We start from the raw sequence: 16677 nt of genomic DNA, 5'->3' as shown, positions 1-16677 counted from the left end.
TATATGTCATTCACTTTTAATCTCAAAATCCAGCCTCTGTTTTCTGTTTCAGTCAAAACGTCTACATAGAATTCCTCTATTTCCCTTTCATCTACTGCATGTACCTTGCTTTGTTGCACATGGTTCCTACAGGAACAGGCATAATGGTTGCTTTCGTTGCACATATAGCATGTTTTACCATATGGTGGGCACGTTTTTGGTAGGTGTTATGTACCACATTGTCGACATGGCTTTTGATGTCCCTTTCATTTTTGTTTGCTAGACATGGCTCTCTTTCCACTTTGGCGCACTTTTTGTTAAATTATTTATGTTTGTTCTTGCTCATTGCATCCACGTTGCAGCTAGTTTCACTGAACAGCTCTTTTGCCTGCGTTTTTACAGTTTCTGTAGCCCTACAGAGGGCTATTGCTTTTTCCAGGTCTAAATTTTGCTCTCTTAGCCGTCTTTCCCTTAGACTATTATCTGGAATACCACGCACAAGTTTGTCTTTTTATCAGCGAGTCAGTCAGTCCACCAAATTCACATGTTTTGCTTCTGTTTTTCAATTCAGTCACATATTGATCACTACTTCCATTTTTTATACACGTGAAAAATTTGTGCCTCTCAAACATCACGTTACGTTTAGGTATGCAGTATGCCTTAAAGTTTTCATTATTTTTTCCATTTTCATTTTGTCTCCTTCAGCAGCAAATGTGAAGTTATTATATACGTCCAGGGCTTCATCATCCACGACATGTAAGAAAACTGACCTTTTCACTTTATCACTTTTCTCGACAGTTCCGACTGCCACTAAATACAATCCAAAATGCTGTTTAAATCTGTTCCAATTTTCAGCCACATTACCTGTCAGCTGAAGTTTCACTGGTGGATGTAATCCTTCCATTTTTCACTGTGTTAGCTTCTCTTCACTGATTCGTTGCTGACTTTAGATTTTACCTTTTAAAGTATTTCCTTCTAATTTTCATCTTGTATTTGTATGTGTGAGTTCTTAAACAAGACGTGGATGAAGGAAAAGGTTCTTTAATTTAAAGTTGTTGTAAACGGTACCATGAGGCCATGAGGCTGCAAGTCTCCATTATAGATCTGCATATTGTGTGTCTTCTGCTCTGTGTCATTCCCCTGGAGGCAGCCAAGTCTAATCAAACAGTAAGGCATTGCAGGTTGCCTTGTGTAACCATGATCACTATCTTTACAGGAGGGCAGAAGAGAAAAAAAGCTGAGAAGTGATAAGGGGAGAGAGTGGCTCTCAGGTAGGAGAAGAAGGGAATGTTCAAAGTTCGGGTTAATTGTTAGGGTACATACATACATGACATCACACACAATGTTGAGATTCTTTTACTGTGGGCCAGACAGAATTTCTACTTAGCGGTAGTGCAAAATTAAACTGTGCCCAGGAAAAGATATTTAAAGAGAGAAATGTAAACAAGAGGACAATACAAACTGTGCAATATAGAAAATAAATATTCAATAATAATATGCAAAGTTAAGAGTCCTTAAATGAGTCTCTGATGGACTTTGTTGTTTATGAGTCTGAAAGTGGAAGAGTAACAGCTGTCCTTGAACCTTGGTGGTACCAGTCTTGTGGCACCTGAACCTTTCTCTGGATGGCAACAGTGAGAACAGAACACATCCTGGGTTGTGTGATTCCTTGATGATTGCTGCTGCCCTCTGATTGCAGTGTTCCCTGTAGATTTTCTCGATGGTGGGGAGGGTTTTGCCTGTGATGCATTGGGCTGTGTCCACTCAGAGATATTGGAGTTCCCAGACCAGGCCATGATGCAGGTGGAAGTGGAGGTAATGAGACAGAGTGATAGGGAAAGAGAGAGACTGGGCGAGGGGTGTTTGACAATCGGCTGCTCCACTCTGTAGGTTACCCTTTTCTTCCTACGGAGCACATGACCTGCTGTGTTTCTCCAGCACATTTGTGTATTGCCCAAGTCCAAACATCTGTCTGCACTATTTGTAACATCACTTTTTGCACCAACTGCAATTGCTTATATTTTAAGTTCTGGGATAAACGTCTCCATTGATTTGTCCTGGTCCATCCACAACCTTGTAATGGGCAGAATCAGAATTTATTGTCATGAACATGTCACAAAATTTGTCGTTTTGTGGCAGCATCACAGGTGCAAATGTTGCTATCAATTATATATAAAAATAAATAAATTAGTGCAAAAATAAGAGCAACTGAGGCAGTGTCTGTGGTTCATTGTCTAGAAATCTGATGGCAGAGAGGAAGAAGCTGTCCTTGTGCCGCTGGATGTTCATCTTCAGGCTCCCGTACCTCCTTCCTGATGGTAGCAATGGTAGCATGGCCTAGGTAGTGAGAGTCCTTGACAATAGAGACTCCTTTCTTGAGACACTGCCTCTTGTAGATGTCCTCGATTGATGTTCATGATAGTGCTGGCTGAATTCAGAACTCTCTGCAGTTTTTTTTTACAGTCCAGTGCATTGGCACCTCCATTCTAGACAGTGATACAATCAATATCAGAATGCTCTCCACGGTACACCTGTAGAAATTTGCCAGAGTCTTTGGTGACATATCAAAACTTCTCAAATTCCTCACTAAGAATAGCCGCTGGCAAGCCTTCTTTGTGACTGCATTAACATCCTGGGAGGTCCCTGGACAGATTTTCAGAGATATTGACACCCAGGAACTTGAAGTTCTGCTGACCCCTTGATGAGAACTGATTCGCGATCTCCTGATTTTCCCCTCCTGAAGGCCATAATCAGCTCCTTGGTTTTTCTAATGTTCATTTCAAGGTTGTTGTTGTGAAACCTCTCAACTATCTGATCTACCTCCCTCCTGTATGCTTCTTCATTGACCTGGTGTCTTTGGCATATTTGTAGACAGCATTTGAATTATGCCTATGCACACAGCCATGGGTGTAGAATGAGCAGTGCAGTGGGCTAAGAACACATCCTTGAGGTACACCTGTATTGATCGTCAGTGAGGAGGAGACATTTTTTTCGATTTGTACTGACAGTGATCTTCTGTTGAGGAAGTCAAGAATCCAGTTGCAGATGGGGGTGCAGAGGCCCAGGTTCTGGAGTTTGTTGACCATCCATGGAGGTACACATCCTTGAGGTACACCTGTATTGATCGTCAGTGAGGAGGAGACATTGTTTTCGATTTGTACTGACAGTGATCTTCTGTTGAGGAAGTCAAGAATCCAGTTGCAGATGGGGGTGCAGAGGCCCAGGTTTTGGAGTTTGTTGACCATCCATGGAAGGTGTGATGGTGTTGAAAGCTGAGCTGTAGTCGATGAAGAGTAGCCGGATGTACATAGTGTTGTGTCTAGGTGATCCAGAGCTGAGTGGAGAGCCAGTGAGATTGCATCTGCTGTGGAGCGATTGTGATGGTAGGCGAATTGCAACGGGTCCAGATCTTTACTTAAGGTACGACCAATCTCTCGAGGCATTTCATCACAGTGGATGTGAGCACTACTGGGCAGCTCACTCTACTCTTCCTGGGCATCAAGATGATTGATGCCATCTTGAAGCAGATGGGAACCTTTGAATCCGAGGTTGAAAATGTCTATAAACCCTCTGGTTAGTTGGTTGGCACGGATTTTCAGTACCCTGCCAGGTATGCTGTCAGGGCCTGACAGCTTGCTAGAGTTCATCCTCTTGAAGGATGTTCTGATGTTGGCCTCGGAGACAGATATCACAGGGGGTCCAGCTTCTGCAGGGATTCTTATTGGTATTGTTGAGTTCTCCTTCTCAAAGCAAGCATAAAAGGTGTTCAGCTCATTAGGTAGTGAAGCATTACAGCCATTAATGGTGTTTGGCCTCACCTTGTAGGATGTATTGGCCTGCACTGCTTGCCATAGCTGGTGAATATTTGACTGTCTCTAGCTTCCCTCAGAATTGCCTCTTTGCTGCTGAGATGGCCGTCCGCAGGTCGTACCTGGACTTCTTGTAGAGATCTGGATGATTGTCATCGACCTCACCCTCAGCAGGTTATGAATCTTTTGATTCATCCATGCCTTCTGGTTGGGGTACTCCTGGTATGTGAGTGTGGGCACACACTCATACACGCAGGTCTTGATGAAGTCAATGACAACCATGGCATGTTCATTCAAGTTTGAGTCCTTGAATATGGTCCAGTCCACCCATTCAAAGCAGGTGCTCCTCTGCCTCTCTTGACCATACTTACACTGTCTTCACCACTAGTGCTGCAGTCCTCAGTCTCTGCTTGTAAATCGAAAGTCTACCATGGCCTCTACTTCATTAGAAGCCTGAAGAGATTCAATATGTCATCTGCTTCCTTTGACAACTTCTTCAAGTGTCAGGGTGCATCACTGGTGGGAAGGGAACTGCTCCGCCCAAGTAGACAAGAAACTGCAGAGGATTGTGAAAGTGGCTCAGGCTGTCACACACAACTCCCTCCCCTCCACTGAGTCCGTCTATAACTGGTAGAGTAGCTAATACATTAAAAGACTCATCCCACTCTGACCTCGCTCTCTTCACCCCTTCCAGTCAGGAAAAAGATTCACCAGTGTGAGATCACAAACCATCAGATTCAAGGACAGTTTCTTCCCTGCCATTATCAGACTCCTGAATGAACCCCATGTTGCCTTTGCTTTGTAACAAATGATGCCTCTTAGGTCGGGACAGCTTGGTAGAGATGCAGTGTAAAGCTCCCCCTGCACAGTCCCATCACTCGCACCTGAGACTGGGTCTACTTGAAACAGGTACAGAATAAAGCTCACTCCACACACAGTCCCATCACATGCACAGACACACCTGAGACAGGACCGCTTGATACAGGCGCAGAATAAAGCTCACTCCACACACAGTCCCATCACATGCACAAACACACCTGAGACAGGACCGCTTGATACAGGTGCAGAATAAAGTTCACTCCACACACAGTCCCATCACATGCACAGACACACCTGAGACAGGACCGCTTGATACAGGTGCAGAATAAAGCTCAAACCACACACAGTCCCATCACATGCACAGACACACCTGAGACAGGACCGCTTGATACAGGTGCAGAATAAAGCTCACTCCACATACTCCTGTCTCACTCTCTCTTTCTCTTTCTCGCTCTCTCTCTCTCTTTCTCTCACACAAACACACACACACAGACACACAGACACACACACACACACACACACACACACACACACACACACACACACACACACACACACACACACACACACACTTAAGACTTAAGACCACTTGATATAGGAACAGAATAAATCTCCCTCCACATCACACCTTGCTTCCATGGCAGGGATAGGTCCATAGCTCCCTCCACACATTTGTCTCCACAGCGGAACCCCTTCTCCACAGACCAACCTGTGCACCCGCTGCAAATCTAATTCTGACCATCCCCATTTCTCCCATTTACTATCTGTGAGATTGAAGTAAGATTGTTGACTCCGGCTGGAGACAGGTTGAGTTGGCAAGCTGTGGTATTCACAGATGAGCCCTGAGCTTTCTCCAGAACATGGCCCTCTCAGACTGCCAAAGCCTTGAAGATCTCATTACCTCAGCCAATGCTTCTGCCTCCAAGGCCTTGTGATCCCCGAGGCTGCTGTGGCGAGTGGAAAGAGATGTCTGCCGCATGGGATGACCATCTCCCAGGTTCTTCCTGTCAGGATAGTTGATGCTGCCGGCACTGCCGAAGGTGGCCAGCCGCCTCTTCTCTGGGCTCTCCATCCGGCCCCGGTTGACAATGACCTTGTGGGGGCTGCTGGGACAGGCAGCGGCCCGCGGAGGAGTGTCAATGGCTGGTCCAGTCCCTCTGACTGGGCTGTGGGCATCCCCTCCACTCCGACGGCGCTGGATTGCGGCACCATCCGACCTTAACCGCACCCTGAAACAGGAAACTGGCTTGGGTATCATTCAGAACATTGGATCAGAGGTCGGGGTCAAAGATCATGGACAATGGGGGAGGGTTAAAGGTCTGGAACAATGGAGGGTGAAAAGTGAAGGATAATGGAAGATTAAAGGTCACAGACAATGGGGGATTCCAAGTTCACAACTATGGGACAGTCAAAGGTCAGGGACAACGGGGAACTTAAAGGTCATGAACAATAGGGGACTCAAAGGTGAAGGTCAATGAGGAGTCAAATGTCGTGGACAATGCGGGGATAAAGGTCATTGTTTCTAACAACAGTTGGTGCCAAGAGATACGAGTTTCATCATACTGCGCTCTTTCTATGAGACAGCCCACAATGGCCCATAATGTAAATTAACGGACATTTTGTGTACCTTGTCCTACAAAAGAATGTAACTACCTGCCCAGGATGCCTCCGAATGAAAACTCTGGCAGGTTGTCCGATGGGGACTGGAGGTCATTCTTTGATGAGGCCTTGTCATCCAGGAGTGGCCCGCTGCTGGCCTCGCTGTCCGCTTTCTGACTCAGGCTATCTGAGAAGGCATCATCCCTGGGGAACATGGACAAAAGTCAGTATTCTTCCATTTAAAACACTCAAATTTGTTTATTATCATATGACAGTACATGTACAACCTGACAAAACATCGTTTCTCCAGACCACAGTGCACGCACATGCACACATAATACACAGCCCATAGCAGTTAACACACTATTACAGAACCAGCAACCTGGGCTTGCATTTGGTGCTAAGGAGTTTGTACGTGCTCCCTATGTGTGTGTGAGTTTTTGGGGCTTGCAGGTTACTTGGTGTATTTGGGGGCTCGGCCTCATGGGCTGGAAGGGCCTGTTACTGTGCTGTATATAATCACATATACTCATAAATAACTATTTATAATTATTTGGAATTGTTCACTTGGTTACAGGATACTGTTCATTGATCTCACAGGTTGCGGGAAGAAGCTATTTCCCAGTCTGGCAGTTCTGATTTTGATGCCCCTGTACCATCTCCCTGATGGGAGAGGGTCAAAGATACTGTGTGCTGGATGGAAAAGGGTCTTCTATTATATTTTGAACTCTATTTAAACAACGCTGTCAGTGAATATTTTCAATAGTGTTAAAGGAGACCCCAGTGACCTTCTGGGCTGTTATGATGTACCCTATTTATAAAGCAACTTTTATAACTGTGGAGAAGTTTTGGATCATTTTAGCCTGGGAAATGGTACCTTATTAATCCACTACATAAAAGTCTACCAAGTCATCTGTTTCAGTGATGCCAAAGAAAGGATAAACACCCAGGTTCCCTTCAACTTACTTACCTGGGAGAGGGTATTGGGAGTCCCTTTGAAGGATGGCTCTGCTGACTGGACCATTTTCCTCAACACTGTCTCAGTGTTTACCCTCTTCTCACAGAAGCAGGAACCACATCAGAGAATGTTGACCTGAGGGCACAGTGTTAGCAGTGCCTCAATGGGGATTCTGGACTGACCTTACACCAGAGAGAAACTCAGGGGAAGGGAGGCTACAGAGGGAAGAGGAGACCAGTTCACTTTGAACTCTTTGGTTAGAATGAGAGATGGAGCCTGTTGGTTAGATGGCTATGGGGCCAAAAACATCTCTGGACCAACTGCCCCAGGAATGCACCACCTCAGATCATACCAGTTGAGGTGAATCCACACCTCATGCTGAGTAGTCAGAAACACTTTCTCATCACTACTGACCATCATCAATATGTCTCCTGAATGTAATGTTTCAATTGATCAACTTAGTAGTCCCTCCCCCACCAGATAGCAAGACAAGAGTAGTCAAGAGACTCTGGGGTATAGTTCATAGATAGTTCCATGGAAGTGGGAATGTTGGTAGGGGGTGAGGAAGACATTTGGCCTGCCTGTCTCCATCAATCAGGGCACCGAATGCTGGAGAAAGGAGGTCATGATGCTGAAATAATGGCAGTTTTTAAGTTGGAGTCAATCGAATAAAGGCCAGTTGAGCACAGTTTATCAAGGACCCTTACAGCTGGGATGTGGTGAGCATCAACCCAGCAGTCAAGCTCTGCATTCAACCCAAGCTCTTGGAGAGGAAGGAATTGTTCAGTACTCTTTCTGACCTCCTTTGGATTTGCTCGGCTAAGATCTATTCTTGACGGTTTAGAAGAATGAGATGTGATTTTATTGGATCTTGAATGGTTGGTGTTGAGATGTTACCATCTCAAATCCAGCTTCAGTGTCATCAAGTTTGCAGATAACCCAACAGTTGTTGGCCTCAACAGCAACAATGGTGAGTTGCACTGGAGCATAGGTGGAAAATCTAATGATATGATGTGAGAGTAACAACCTCTCAACGAGGATGTCGAAGGGGACGATTGTGGACTTCAGGAGGACCAAAAACCACCACCTCCACTATACATCAATAACTCTGTAATAGAGAGAGCGTGGCAAGCACCAAGTTTCTTTGAGTTCACATAACTAAATAACTAGTGACCTATCATGGACACATATCTCCAAACTTGTCAGGAAGGCGCAAAAGTGACTGCATTTCCTGAGAAGACTTAAGCGGGCAAGGCAACGGTCACCATTATGTCAACCTTCTACAGGGGCTCTATCGAGAGTGTCCTGGCTGGCTGCACTACAGGGTGGTATGATTGCTGCAGAGAAATGGATCAGAAGTCAATCCAGAGAACCATTAGAGTGGCTGAGGTCTCCCTCCCCGCCATTGAGGTGATCAACTGGGGTCATTGTCTGAAGAGGGCATGCAAAATTGTTGAGGACCCTTTCTACACTGCACACAGGATCTTTCAGCTGCTCCTGTTGGGGAAGAGAGCCGACACCACCAGACTGAGGAACAGCTTCTTCCCACGGGCAGTGAAAATGCTGAATGACCAAAGGAACAGCTCACACTGACTCTCTGAGTCTCTCATTGGTACAAAACAATATTTATTTATATTTTTATAGCTATACTTGTCCTATATATGTATTGCTTGTATGTGTGTTATATCCAGCTATGTGTCTGCATGTTTTGAACCGAGGACCAGAGGACACTGTTTCGTTAGGTTGTACTTGTGCAATCAGATGACAATAAACTTGATTTGACTTACCACTATGGGGAGAGCATCTCAAAAAGGGGACAGAGGTGGCCACTTTAAATTGAAATGGCCAAGAATAAAGATGATGGTGATGGTGAATCCTCTACAGTGGAGGCCAGCTCATTGGAGGTATTTCAGGAGAACTCCATAAATGTTTGAAAGGCCAGGCAATTGAGGACCATGGGGAAAGTGCACAGAATTAAGGCCTGGGCCAGATCAGCCACAACCACTTTGAATGGTAGGACAGCCTTGATGGACCAAATGGCCTACTCCTGCTATTTTCTTGCACATTCTTTCATCCCCCCCCAACCCAGGGAAAGTCCTATCTGAGAATTCAACCAGTTGGAAGATTGGGCAGCAAAGTATTTACGAAGGGAAGGAATTCCTAGTGGACATGTGAAGTTTTGGGTGGAATTCTTCTCAGAGCAACCTGCTTCCTGTTTGGTTTGCTGAGCTGTGTTGCGTCTGTGTTGAGGGGGTTGTGCTGTCCCAGTGATAGACACTCACATGTCCTGCACCACGATATACTGGTGTGGTATCAGACCATCCAGTCCATTGTGCCGGCCCTCCCACCAGTCCTCGGAGGCACGGTGGTACAGCAGCAGGGAGGCTCCCTTCTTGAATGACAGCTCCCGTGGCGTCCGGCCAGCATAATCGAACTTGGCGATTGCTTCAATCTGCTCGATCTCTGTAGAGAGTGAGAGAACCACATTAGTGATCTTCACAACCATGCAGACACTGTCGGTCACCCTTAATGTTCTCAATCCCTCCTCCCTCACCATCCTAAGAGTTCCTTCACTTACTATGTGGACCACCTATGACATACCAGGGACTACCCAGGTGAGGTGGGGCAGGCTGGCAAATTAAGCCCCTTCCAGACCACTGACAAGACTTTTAGTGCAAATGCTTTTTGAGAATTTTCTTCTTTTTTGTCATCAAATTTACAACTTTGTTTTAAATATGATTTGTTTTTATTTTTCACTTCTCTCTGATTCCAACAAATGTTCCATTTCAGCCTTCATTAATTAGGGGCATTATTCAAAAGCCTTCAGGTAATGTGGCAGCTCTGTCAAACTCTGGTTAGACCATGTGAAATATTGTGTTCAGTTCTGGATGCGTCATTTCAGAAAAGAAGTCGATGCTTTGAAGAGGCTGCAGAGGAGATTTACCAGGCTTTTCTCTTTGGAGTGACAAAGAATGAGAGGTGACTTATTTGAGGTATGTATGGTTATGAGGGTTTAGATAGGTTGGAGAGCCAGAACTTTCTTCCGGGGCGGGGCGACAATAGCAAATACCAGAGGACATCTGTGTGGCGGCACACTCTCTCATGGTGAACCGGCCCTGCATGTGACTCCACGTGGCGGGGCAGCCATGGGAAGATGGCGCCGTCAGGGGTTCTCCCTGACTCAAACCTCCCTCTCAGCACGTGCCTTGGGCAGTGATTATGATGTCACCACGCATGTGGTGACTGAGCCAGCGCTGCCCTTAAAGGGGTGCATGCTAAAGTCAAATAAACAGTCAATAACAATCCTCAACATGGTGGCTGTGCTTTCTTCAACTGCGCAGAGCGCCACAGTGGTGACCCCGACGAGCCCAGATACCTTTCTGGACTCAGAGACATGGATTCGGCTGAGGTCAATGCCGTGGCAATCAAGCTTCCCCCCCTTCTGGACCCATCGCCTGTGGATGTGGTTTGGGCAGGCGGAAGCACATTTCCACCTTAGAAACATCTCAGCGGACGCCACGATGTTCTACCATGTCGTGAGCGTGCTGGATCAGGTCACAGCAGCCAGGGTGGATGACCTCATCCATCATCCTCTGGCTGAGAGTAAATATGCCATCCTCAAGAACTTGCTCCTGGGGACATTTGGCCTCACCCCCCAAGCAATGGGCTTCCAGGCTCTTGCACCTGGACGGGCTTGGGGACTGCAGCCCGTCAGCGTTAATGGATGAGATACTGGCCCTGGCAGAGGATCATGAGCCTTGTTTCCTCTTCCGCCAGATTTTCCTTGAACAAATGCCAGAGGATATCCAGCTACTCCTAGCAGACGAGGATTTCGTGGACCCACGTAAGGTCGCGGCCCGAGCGGATGCCCTCTGGCGCATAAAGAGGAAGAATGAAGCAGCCCTCAATCAGGAACCAGTCGACTGCAAGCTGCCCCCAAGCACAAGCCAGAAGAGAGCCATTCGACCTGGTGCTTTTATCACTAGCACTGGGGAGCACAAGGCTGTAAGTGCCACCAAACCTGCAGCTTCCAGGGAAACGACTGGAAAAGCCATCTTTTCTGCCATTGATGGCTGGCCACGTGAACAGACTCCTTCATGTCACCGATAGATCCACCAGCCAGCATTTCCTGGTGGACACAGGGGCCAAGCTGAGCATCCTACCTTCTACAGCGCTAGAGAATTGCACCTGATCTCCTGGTTCAACCCTGAGGGCGGCCAATGGTTCCACCATCAAGACCTATGGTACCCACAGAGCACAGATCCAGATCGGCAAAGAAAAATTCCACTGGAGGTTCGTGTTGGCCTCGCTGGGCACTGCGCTGTTGGGGGCTGACTTCCTGAGGGCTCATGGTTTGCTGGTAGATATGAAGGGCAAGAGGCTGGTCAACGCCCGCACATTCCACTCCACGTGTTTGGACACTACGGATGCCTACAGACCCGAAATTGCCGCTGTGGCTGTTGCCAGGGATAAGTACACCAATATACTCCACGAATTCCCCATCAACTTGGAGCCACGCTTTAATGCCACTTTCCCCTGGCACGGTGTTTTCCACCATATTGCCACGCAAGGCCCCCCCGTTGCACGCCAAGCCCAGACGGCTGCCGCTCAAAAAGCTACAGCAATTGAAGAAGGAATTTTCAAGGCACCAAGAGTTGGGGATCGTCCGGCATTCAGACACTGCTTGGGCATCACCGCACCACATGGTCCCCAAATCATCTGGGGGCTGGAGACCCTGTGGAGACTACCGACGGCTGAACGATGCCACAACCCCCGACAGGTACCCAGTCCCCCACATACAAGATTTCTTGGCCAATCTCTACGGCGCGCAGCTCTATTCCGAAGTCGACCCAATGCGGGGATATCACCAGAATCCCGGTGCACCCCGACGACGTGGGAAAGACTGCGATCATCACCCTGTTCGGCCTTTTTGAGTTCCTCCGAATGCCTTTTGGGTTAAAGAATATGGCCCAGACGTTCCAGAGCCTCATGTACACAGTGGGTAGGGACTTGGACTTTGTGTTCATCTATTTAGATGATATCCTTATCACCAGTCGCAGCCACGAAGAACACAAAGCCCATCTTCACACCCTGTTTGCCCGGCTGGCGAAGTTCGGCCTCACAGTCAATGCGGCCAAATCTCAGTTCGGCAAGCAGTCGCTGCAGTTCCTGGGACACACCATCTTGGCGGCTAAGGCCGCCCCGGCTCCGGAGAAGGTGGTGGCCATCCAACATTTCCCCAAACCTTCCACCTTCAAAGGCCTGCAAGAGTTCATGGGGATGGTGAATTTTTACCATCGGTTCATCCCCGGTGCCGCCCATACCATGCGTCCACTTTTCGCCCTGATCGCTGTGAAGGTAAAGATTTTATCCTGGTCGGAAGAAGTGGACAAGGCTTTTACAGCAGTGAAAGAAGCCCTCGCCAGTGCGACGTTTTTGGTGCACCCATGCCCGGAGGCACACACGGCGCTCTCGGTGGACGCCTCAGGTACAGCGCTCAGGGGAAGTTCTGGAGCAATGGCTTGATGGATAATGGTGCCCGCTGGCCTTTTACAGTAAACAGCTGTGCTCGCCGGAGCTCAAGTACAGCGTGTTCAATCAGGAGCTCCTGGCGCTGTACTTGGCCATCCGCCATTTCCTGGAGGACAGATCCTTCACGGTCTTCATAGACCACAAGATGCTCATCAGGCACTCGCCATGGCAAAGGACCCGTGGTCAGCCAGTCAACAGCGCCATCTCTCTTACATGTCGGAATTCACTACCAACATCCACCACAGTGCAGGCAAGGACAACGTGGTAGCGGACGCACTCTCACGCCCGTCCATCAACACACTAGCCCCAGGCCTTGACAATGTGCAGCTAGCCCGGGCCCAACAGTACGACGCAGAAACACAAGCACTCCGGACTGCCATCTTGGGCCTTAACCTCAAGGACATCCCGTTGCCCAACAGCCCAGACATGCTGCTCTGTGACGTCTCCACAGGCCCACCGCGCCCGGTAGTCCCACGCAGTGGAGGGCGAGAGTCTTTAGCCTGATCCAGAACCTTGTTCATCCCTTGGTGAAGACGACCATGCAGATGGTTGCGGAGTGGTTCGTGTGGCACGGACTCAAGAAGGAGATGGTGGAGTTGGCTAGGAACTGCACCAGGTGCCAGGCCTCCAAGATCCACAGACAAACACAGGCCCAAATCCAACCCTTCGACTCATCAGCATGGAGGTTCCAGCACATCCACGTTGATGTCGGCACCTTGCTGGTGTCTAGGGACGCGCGCTACTTCCTTATGGTAGTGGACTGAGCCACGAGATGGCTCAAGGCCATCCTGGTCAGAGAAGCTTCGGCAGACACGTGTGCTAGGACCCTGGTTAGTCAGTGGATCGCCCGTTTTGGTGTGCTGGTGCATATCACCAGCGACAGGGGCGCCCAGTTTACCTCCGCACTATGGGCCTAGCTGGCGAGACTCTTGGGGGTTAAACTCCACCACACCATGGCTTACCACCCGCAACGGTTTGGTGGAGAGGTTTCACTAGCACCTAAAGTCCACTCTCATGGCCCGATTTACCGGCCCAGACTGGGCAGATGAACTGCCCTGGGTCTTTCTTGGGATCAGGACTACACCCAAGGAGGACCTGCAAGCCTCGTTGGTGGAACTGGTATACGGCGCGCCACTCTCCCTGCCTGGGGAGTTCTTCGGCCCAGAAGCCGACACAGCACCTGAGGACATGAACCTGCTGGCGTATCTCTGCAGGAAACTGGCCTCCCTGGCCCCTCTACCTCTATCACGCCACAGCACCTGGTCATCCCACCTCCCCAAGGAACTGGACTCGGCACAGTTTGTGTTCGTCCAGAGAGGACCTCAGAGGGCGCCATTACAGTGCCCGTATGAAGGTCCGTATAAGGTCCTCCAGCAATCTGGTGGAACTTTCACTCTAGATGTGGAGGGGAAGGAGGAACTGTTTACGGTGGACCGCTTGAAGGCGGCCCACTTGGACTTGTCACAGCCAGTGCAGACGGCTGTGCCCAAGCACCGAGGCGGCCTGCCCAAGTGGCGGGACGCATAGTGGGTTCTGGGGGGAGTTATGTGGCAGTGCACTCTCTCATGGTGAACCGGCCCCGCGTGTAACGCCACGTGGTGGGGCAGCCATGGGAAGATGGCGCCATCAGGGGTTCTCCCTGATTCAAACCTCCCTCTCAGCACGCGCCTCGGACAGCGATTATGACATCACCACGCACGTGGTGACTGAGCCAGCACTGCCCTTAAAGGGGCGCATGCTAAATTCAAATAAACAGTCGTTAACGATCCTCAACATGGTGGCTGTGCTTTCTTGAACTGTGCAGAGCGCCACAAGTGGAGTAAAGTTTAGGGGAGATGTCCGAGGTAAGTTTTTTATTACATAGAGAGTAGTGGGTGTCTGGAATGCATTGCCAGGGATGGGGGTGCAGGCTGGTACAATAGGGACATTCAATGGAGTTAATGGGCTCATGTAGGTAAGAAAAATAGAGGATTATGGGTGTGAGGTGGGAAAGAGTTTGATCGTTGTGCAGTGGGCTCGGGTGTAATGTTCTCTGTTCTATTTAGAGCGGTATTTTATTCTAAATGTGCATGTTAATTTGATTTCCTTCTTGCAGCCTTTGAGATGACTGTCACGTTGCAGTGGGGAACGGTGCAGCTGGGCTGGCAAGGCCCACTGGGGATAGAATGGGCTGACATGGTGCATCATCACTGGAGTTTAGAAGGATGAGAAGGGCTTTATTTCACTGAAACAGACATAGTTTTTACAAGCTGGATGCAGTGAAGATGTTTCAGCTTGGGAGTTCGAACATTTCGGTCTGACCCGAGGAGAAATTGCTTTACTCCAAGGACAGTGAATCATGGAATCCACTGTCAGAGAGATCTGTGGAGATTAAATTGTAAATGTGTTTAAGAAGGGGATTCCAAATGGCATCAAGGGGAATGGGTCAGATGATCCACCACGATCCTAGTGAATCATAGCGGGTAGCATGGTTAGAGAGGCAGTTAGTGCAATGTGGTTCCAGCTCCAGTAAGTCGGGTTCAAATCTGGTGCTGCCTAGAAGGAGTTTGTACATTCTCCCATTTTTCCGTGGGAATCCCTGGGTGCTCTGGTTTCCTCCCACTCTCCAAAACGGAAGGGGTATGGGGTTGTAGGTTAATTAGATAAAAATTGGGTGGGACGGGTTTAAATGGCTGGAATCAGCTTCTGTTGACAACATTTGTTGTCAAATAGCCTACTCCTGCAACAGTTTTCTGTGTCCAGCCTCCTGTAGGTCGCGTCCTTCAGATTAACATCCAGACATATTTTAAACAAGTCTCCATACCCACCATCTTTTCAGGGAGTGTTCCAGACCCCTGTTGCCCACTGGATAGTGAGAAATGTCATTATTAATTAAAAAAAAATACCATCTATAAATCTATTCCCCCTTGGATTTTGGATTCTTCTGGCTTGGGAAATATTCATCCTCCAGATCCTTCATAACCCCCCGCACCTCACTGAGATTCCTCCTTCATCCCCCTCTGTTCCAAAGTCTAATCAGAGCAATAATTTTACAGTCCTGACAACATCCTTGTACATTTCCTCTGTACTTCCCAGTACATTGCAAAAGTGTGTATAAGCTTTTCATTGTCAAACATTGCGTGAGCTCTAGCAGAACATGTCTGCACTCATTTTTTCATGTCTAGGCCAACAAAGTACACTACCTCCTGTTCCTCTAAACATCCCATCCAGGGGAATCCAGAAGTACTCCCTCAGACGCAAAGCACAAAATCTCAAGCCCCCTCCCTGAAAAGTGGTTGGCTCTGCATTAAACACAGAAAGGGAGGGAGATAGATGAGAAAGTGAGAGAGAGAGAGAGAGAGAGAGAGAGAGAGAGAGAGAGATAGAGAGAGAGAGATAGAGTCAGGTGAGGATGAAAGATGAAGGTAGAAATGGAGAGAAAAGGGAGATGGAGGTAGGTAAGAGTGAGAGAAAGTAGGGAAAGAGGGAGAGATGGAGGTAGAAAGGGAGAGAAAGGGAAAGAGAAGGGGATGGAGATGAGAGAGTGGGAGAAAGATAGGGGGATGGAAGGAGATAAGGAAAATAAAACATTTGAAAGGGAGTGGGAGAGATAGGGAGAGAAAAGAAGGGAAAGAATGAGAAAGAGAGACAGATGGAGGATAGACAGGTGTGTGTGTGTGTGTGTGTGTGTGTGTGTGTGTGAGAGAGAGAGATCAATAGTTTTTTTGAAAGGTATCAATAAAAAGGAACAAAGCTGTGTATTGGAGCTGATTCAAGGTTGAATGCTGGGGTAACAGCCTGGCTCCTGTTCCCAAGTTAAGTTGAGAGATCCTTTAAATGATGTTCAGTTAAAAAGGTCAATAAATGCAAGCATTTAATGAACCTAATTCACATGCCGGCACAAATTGATCTTCATAATTAAATCTATCCTTCAGGATCCTTAAAGTCACAAAGGCTTTTCTGAATCACACACAAATAACCCAAAGGCATCACACTGCAGAC

General features: G+C 48.0%; 1 protein-coding gene across 4 annotated transcripts in view; it reads right to left on the bottom strand.

The window, feature by feature from the left end:
* srgap3 (SLIT-ROBO Rho GTPase activating protein 3) overlaps positions 1 to 16677 on the bottom strand; it is a 263068-nt gene that overhangs the window by 22541 nt on the left and 223850 nt on the right. For 3 of the 4 annotated variants that reach the window (XM_069939903.1, XM_069939901.1, XM_069939902.1), the window contains exons 19-21: positions 9447 to 9627; positions 6261 to 6410; positions 5509 to 5836 (exon numbers count right to left, since the gene is read on the bottom strand). In XM_069939903.1, coding sequence (XP_069796004.1) covers positions 5509 to 5836; positions 6261 to 6410; positions 9447 to 9627 — 659 coding nt within the window. Of the gene's footprint in view, positions 1 to 5508; positions 5837 to 6260; positions 6411 to 9446; positions 9628 to 16677 lie in introns of those variants that run through there. The other variant, XM_069939904.1, reaches the window with a different exon arrangement.

This window comes from Narcine bancroftii, chromosome 5 (genome assembly GCF_036971445.1).
Source record: "Narcine bancroftii isolate sNarBan1 chromosome 5, sNarBan1.hap1, whole genome shotgun sequence".
Lineage (NCBI taxonomy): Eukaryota > Metazoa > Chordata > Chondrichthyes > Torpediniformes > Narcinidae > Narcine > Narcine bancroftii.
This window is presented reverse-complemented; position numbering and strand designations above follow the sequence as displayed.